General features: G+C 38.9%; 2 protein-coding genes across 2 annotated transcripts; both read right to left on the bottom strand.

Annotated features, from left to right (window-relative positions):
• Positions 1-630: 630 nt before the first annotated feature.
• Positions 631-1,131, bottom strand: LOC117890438. Its single transcript, XM_034795268.1, has 2 exons — positions 839-1,131; positions 631-754 (listed from the first exon to the last, which is right to left on the bottom strand). Exons 1-2 carry the CDS (start codon positions 1,104-1,106, stop codon positions 714-716), a joined length of 309 nt encoding a protein of 102 aa, XP_034651159.1. The 5' UTR covers positions 1,107-1,131; the 3' UTR covers positions 631-713.
• A 4,511-nt stretch (positions 1,132-5,642) lies between these two features.
• Positions 5,643-6,640, bottom strand: LOC117890231. The gene is made up of 4 exons (XM_034794969.1): positions 6,414-6,640; positions 6,136-6,348; positions 5,958-6,072; positions 5,643-5,896 (listed from the first exon to the last, which is right to left on the bottom strand). Exons 1-4 carry the CDS (start codon positions 6,539-6,541, stop codon positions 5,714-5,716), a joined length of 639 nt encoding a protein of 212 aa, XP_034650860.1. The 5' UTR covers positions 6,542-6,640; the 3' UTR covers positions 5,643-5,713.
• Between the last annotated feature and the right edge of the window lie 255 nt (positions 6,641-6,895).

Here is a 6,895-nt window from a genome sequence, read left to right as displayed (position 1 = left end):
CAGAGAGAGCCCACAAAGAGGGTAAAAAAAGAGTCACGAAAGAGAGAAATTCGCTGTACGATTCCTACAGTGCACTGCATTGTTAAAGTTAGTCAGTTAAACCAGTCCAAAAGCTGAGAGTCGTAGCAGAACTACTGTCCTGTACCTAGTATAGCTTGTTTTTAACTTTTAGTAGATAAATTATTAATTGATAATTATCTTATTTAATACTATTAAGCTATTTAATGCATATAGATGAGATGTATGTTTTAGAGCAGGGCATAGCTGAATTTTATAAAACTGAATAAGAGCTTCCAAAGACATTTCCATGCATACATACATTTGTAGATAGATATGTATGTATGTATATCAGAAGTGATTTAGTCACGATAGCAGTCAAGTCCACTGCGACTTCTGCGCATCTCAGCCAGCAGAGAAGCTTTTCATGCAAAAGTTTTCAAAAGAGAGTAACAGTAGCTTACCTGTTGTTGGAGAATTGGATTGTAGCTCTGCTCTCGATTCGTTCTCTCTCTTGCTCTCTCCCGATGTCAGGCAGAATTGAGAGATAACAATCAGCCGGCTCGTTTGTCTCATGACGGAGATGAGAAATTGTGGGAGCATTTTTGCTACAAGCAATTATGCAATCTTGTCGTTGTGGTTGCTGTTTCTGCTGCTGCCACTGCTGCAGCGGCCTATTGTTGGCCAAACAAACATTTATGTAATTGTGTTCGCCATCAGCACGAATGGCAGATTCTCACCGATGTCAGCAAGTGCCCTGCGGAGTGGGTTGGGATATACATATGTAGGTATCAGTTCAAAATCAGTTTAATGTAACACATGGATAAACGCTGAAACTTACGGTACTTGCTATTCATCTGCGCACCCTTGAAATGCACCGTTCCTTTGGTGGTCATCTGGCGCACAGTTAGGACCAACACCTTTAAGGCCACCATACCGTCGTCGCGTTGTACGGAGCCCAATTTCACACTTGTTGGCTTCGCGCGTGCTGGTGCATTATTCAAGAGGTTCTTGTTAGTTTTCCAAACCAATGACCATCCCATCATTAGACAAAAGACTGGCCACAGGCTCTCCGCAGCGATGGAGCTGGCAGCGGGTAGATAATGCATGGCGGCAACGGTAAATCACGTGCAAACAAATGCATCCAGCGGAGCTAACTAATTAAATTTGCTTATTTCATTTGGAGAGCCTGCTATTATTACTTTGTTGCAGCATTTAGAGAGGAATATTTAGCTAAAATGGTATGATGGGAATGCATGTTAATTAAATTATTTAATGGCAGTGTTTAACCCAATTAATAGCACTTACCAAAAAATAAGATGAAAGAACTAGATTCACTTGATTTCTCCGGACATCTCAATGCGCACATCTGGCAACTCCGCAAAATATTCAAAGACAATAAATAGAAAAGAGGAATAAAACAAACAAAATACATACATAGACACATGCATACTCGTATATAACTGTTAAGAGAACGACGACCCAGCAATAATTACCATCTGGCAACGCCCGTCCGCACAAGCAAGAACAAAAGCACAAAGTGGAATAAAAGGAACAAACTAAATGTGTATCCGTAACTGTTCCATCTCCATCTCGCTCCCACCCGTTGACTTCTTGCCCTGCTTCACTGCTGTTCAGTGTAACGGCATTTCAAGCGAAAAGGAATTCTAAAGAGAAATAATAAAATGGGAAACTGCCGCCAAGCACTTTGGAGATGTTTCGATTTTTAGACGACACAATACAATTTAGAGACAAGGAACAGTGCAATATCAAATTTAAAAGAGAAACATTGACACTTATTCTTGGCTATAAATACTTTTGTAATTAAACACGGTTATTCAAAACTACGTTGGAGTTATTTTTTAGAGACGAGACATTAAAATTGAAGGGTACGAAAATGTGCAATATTAATTAAAACCCAAAATATTGGCACAGATTCAAGCCCATAAATTTGTTGTCATTATTCATTTGATTTTACGAAGTTTTCGGAACTTTGCAGATTTTTTGTGTTTGCTGAAAGCCTTTAAAATATTCTCACGACTGAGATTGACAATATTTTATTGATAAAAATTAAAACGCATTGTACAATCTCTGCCCTCAAAATAATAAAGGAAGAATTTTAATAGTTGATCGTTAACTTTTTTGTCTTCATTCACAGAATTCTCAGCCATATGTTAAGCGATTTACTTTTGAGATATCTCCTTGTAGAAGTGACATTCAAATGTATGAGCACGAATAAGTGCAATTTTATATAAAAACCAAAATTTGTCACTTATTCTGCGCCTATAAATTTGTTGCCGTTTAATTATTCACTTATAAATCTGCACATTTGAAGACATTTGCCGTCAGCATTTTCAGGCCGGAGCTTACTAATATGTTTAGAAAAAAACTTACACATGTATGGTACGTACATATTAGGCATGCTCCGTCCAGAAATACATAGACCAAAGTTTCAATTGTTCAACAACAAACTTGAAGTTCATACATATACATATGTAGTATATAAACATAACATTTCACAAATCACAGTTAGACATATGGGGGTGGGGCACTTTGTCGATATATGTATGTACATACATATGTATGCATGTATGTAAATGTGAATGTGTGTACACTTTTATAATATATGTAAATAGATATGAAATGTGTTATCAGAATTCCATTTGAGCTTTTTGCTTTTATTCTGTTGACCGGGGCTAGTGCAATACGTTATGAATTCGCATTTGCAAAAACTCCGGCTTACAAATTAAAGCATTTCGATGTTCACAGATCAGTGTCTTTCAGCGATATTCCCGTTTTATATAGTCGATGAACCCAGCAGCAGGCACTTTCGATCCAAGCTCAATACACAACTAATTTCACTTTTGACGCACTCGCGAACTACCGAAAACAGAATGCAGATGGGACAACGATCTCAAAGAAATAGAAGTCAAGCACGCAAAGAAAAACAGCAACTGAAATCTCTCTCATCTTCATGACATTCGCCCTAACATTTGTTTGTCTCGGCCTCGGCAGGAACAAAAGGGAATGGCAAAAAATATGCTGGACCGCGAACGAGGCGAAAACGAGACAACCTATAGGCACCACGAAGGCGCCGAAACTGATCTAAGACGGAATAAGAGAAACCATAACGCTTGTACATGTGTGTACGCATGTTTGTATGTAACACTCGCGACTGTCGATGCATATTTTGATTAAATATTATGACCAAACTATACACTATTCACATCAATACTAAAATAGTGTTTAATCTGATCTCAACATTTTACCAACAAACCATATACATATATCTATGTACATTTTGACATTTTCACAGCAGGAGAACACAATTAACAAAAGGCGGCATTGAAAGTTTGCAAATTTAACAGCCGAATTGCACATTTTTTTGTTAATTAAGAAATGTTCAATCTGACTGCCAAATCTGAAAAAAATCGTAGTTTTCCTATTAAAACAATGCGAAGCAAGCGTTTCAAAATGTCATACATACATATGTACATACATATGTATATACATATGTACATATATATGTATATACATATGTACATATATATGTATGAATGTGTATGCCGATGCCGATTTTGTTTGAGCGAAGTATTGGTATTGGTGTTTCTTTTCTGAAGCGAATCCAAACCGAAGCGAACAGAAAAGCGGAATTGTTCGAAAATGGCGAGATGATGTTTGACACACGTACATGCGTACTTACACATACATACATATGTGTACATACATAATTACAAATACATATGTGTATACACAAATGTACATATGTGAATGTGTAACTGTAGCGCTTCGAGGGTCGGCGCAAAATTTGTTCAAACGCTATAACTCGAGCAGCATTCCATTTGATTTATTTCTTACTGTAACTTTTATGAATTTAGCATTTTCCCGGAAATTCTACTGGAAGGCAAACGGTGGCGTCGCAAACGGATTTTATCTTTGTATGTGTTGGGTATTCGCACGAAGCTAAAGAAAAACGGAAAAACAAAATGGCGGAAGGGTCTGTTCTAAATTTGCTTAATATGAAAACCAAATTGAGCTTTATTTGTTAAAGTACTGAAACATAGCCCGATTTGGCTTTAACATTTGCGCAAACCACATAGTACGAGCATAACACCAACATATCCCACAAACCACCAGCCAGATATTTAGTTTGTACAATTTTCAAGCAGAATCAAGCGTTTTTTTAATAAAACAAAACGTTTGGTGTTGCTTAAAAATCTGACAGAATAAGGTACATGCATACATAACCTACCATACATAAGCCACACCTGAAAAAATTTTTGTGAACAAAATGGCGCGACCGTAGACGACGCGGTCAGTTTTCCGCACACTCGAATAGGCCAATGCACAATATTCAAAAAGTATTTAAGCAGAAGAAAGACATAATCATACATGAACAAGATAAGTCCAACTTCTCCTTATATGTTTTTGGAATTATAGCCTACAGAAAAAGTTCCACATAGACGCACACACATTTTTTTCACTTTTCCGCACAATCGAATAGGCAAATGCACAATTTTCAAAAAATATTTAAGAACATGCAAGACTGATCATACATGAACAAGATAAGTCCAGCACATTCTCAAATATTTTCAGAGTTATAGCCTACAAACCCAAAAAAAAAAATTAACAAAAATTCCACATAACCGCGGCTTATATCTCAACTTAATTTTTTTTCCCCCCACTGGTTCTCACTTACTTTTTGGATCAGGCAGCTCACTCGGCGACTGGCAATTGAAAAGAACAAGGCCTGCCACGTCGCCGAATTTATAGGGATCTGCTGCTGCGCGGCGACTTCGAATGACAGCTCGAAAAAATAGGCAGCACTTTTCGCACAAGTGTTCAGCATATGTACATATTGTATGTACATATGTATGTATATGTACATGAAAGCAGCGCAAGCGCCACACACTAACAAACTTGTGTAGCCTTCTATATGTGTGCAATTCTGTGCGAAGCTGAATTTTTCCCGAGGGTTTGGTATATGGAAATATATGCATATGTAAATATGTACATACGTATGTACATCAGGGACAACTCTGAACAACGGTCGGCTCTGAAAAAGTCTTTTCTCGATCTATTTTAACCACAAAGGTGGGGCCATGAAGCAACTATAAGGAGGTATATAGTGGGTTTATGGGTGGGGCAACCACACACACTCACACATGTTTGAACTTCTATAGAAAATGACAAAAAATAGGCAGCACTTTCAATCTGCAAGAGTGTGCCGCTAAACATGTGTATGTACATATGTATGTATGTACATAGTTCGAATTTATGCATTTGTGTGTAAGCAAGCGCTAAGCTCGATTGGCCACCACAGCCGAAAAAATATGCATATGTATTTGATGTTGTGCAGACATACAATGTACATATGTACATGTTGTTACAGTGTATACGACAATCAAAACGTTACGTAGCACCTCTAGGAGAGCGTTTAATGGCGGTGAAATCAAGCACATGATTCATGTCTTGTGCCATGAACACGCAGCAATGTTGAATTCGTAACAGTTTCAAAGTCGCATCATTGATTGACTTTTCTAGCAGGAATAGCTGCAGCTCCATGAACTTTTACACGCTGCACGGAAACCCACACCAACAGAGCGCCTCTTGGTCGCTTCAATAACCCCAAAGCACATCAAACATTATGTGTATACCATAATATATTTATGTAATAATGTAAATACTTAATGTGAAACAATATTTGTAGTTTGGATTATAGCGGATCAAAGTCTGGTGGCAGAAACGAGTTATTGATCGACTGCTCGAGCTGCAACAGGGTTGGCTCCATTTCCGTGTAATGAACTATCTGCTTCTCCACAGCGGCGGTCGTTCTAGCGCGTTCGTTCTGCATGCTCTGCAAGTGCTCTCGGCTAACTTCGATTCTGGCCTCAGCCACCTGCAATGAGACAATTACGAATTAATATTCGCGTTTAGTGGCGATTGGGCGGAAGACAAACCGCCAGTGCCCTATCCTGTGCTGCCAACTCCCTCTCCAAGACGCGGATACTGGAATCCAGCAGGCGCATGCGTACCGGACGCGTGTACTCCTCCGGCGACATACGGTTGACGTTCCTGAAAAGAAGACACAACGCAAGTCAGGGCGTGCAGGGCGACAAGTGTGGGCAAATTACTGACCAGTTGTGGCCCTCGTAGGGGGCAAACTTTTCCTTGAGCATTTCCAGTTCAACCAGCTTGACATCCACATCGCCGCCGTCGAAGAAGTGCTGGTTCAATTTGCCCAATATATTAGTCATTTTGCTGCGCATGGCACCCGCCAGTTCATCGGTGTCCAAGTAAGTGTCTCCGTGCTCTGATTGAATGGCCGCAAAGGGAGCCAGATCGTCCGGACTGCATGGGAAAACATATTAGATAAATAGAACAAATGTTTTCAGATGCAAGTGCGAGTTGCCTGCCTGAGATCCGCAAAAACCTGAGCAATGGCTTCCTGGTAGGCCTTTTTAACCTCGGGAACTACTTGGCTGTGACGCTTGAAGGCAGCCTCTATGCCCTCGTCAAATGGTTCTGTCCCTTTTGCAGACATTCTGAAACTTTAAAAGCGAATACGCAAACTCCGATTTAATTCAAAAAATGCACAACAAAATCTTTGCTTTTTAGGTGCGACCAGTTTTCGGAAATTCAGAAATGATAATTTTAGAAATGACTAAAACGCAATTTGCGTGCCTCTTATCACACAAAAATATCGATATTTGTGTGGAAATTTATTTCAGATATTTTTTATAAATAATCTAATAAAGTGCATTGTTTTATCTATTTGGTTAAATTAAGTGCTGAAAGTCCGAATAAAGCATATCAAAACCTGGGAATTGTAGACAAGTGGATATATCCATTGACGTTCACCTGATTAAATAAAAAGGGTTATGTGGGTTAAGTAAGA

This window comes from Drosophila subobscura, chromosome E (assembly GCF_008121235.1).
Source record: "Drosophila subobscura isolate 14011-0131.10 chromosome E, UCBerk_Dsub_1.0, whole genome shotgun sequence".
Lineage (NCBI taxonomy): Eukaryota > Metazoa > Arthropoda > Insecta > Diptera > Drosophilidae > Drosophila > Drosophila subobscura.
This window is presented reverse-complemented; position numbering and strand designations above follow the sequence as displayed.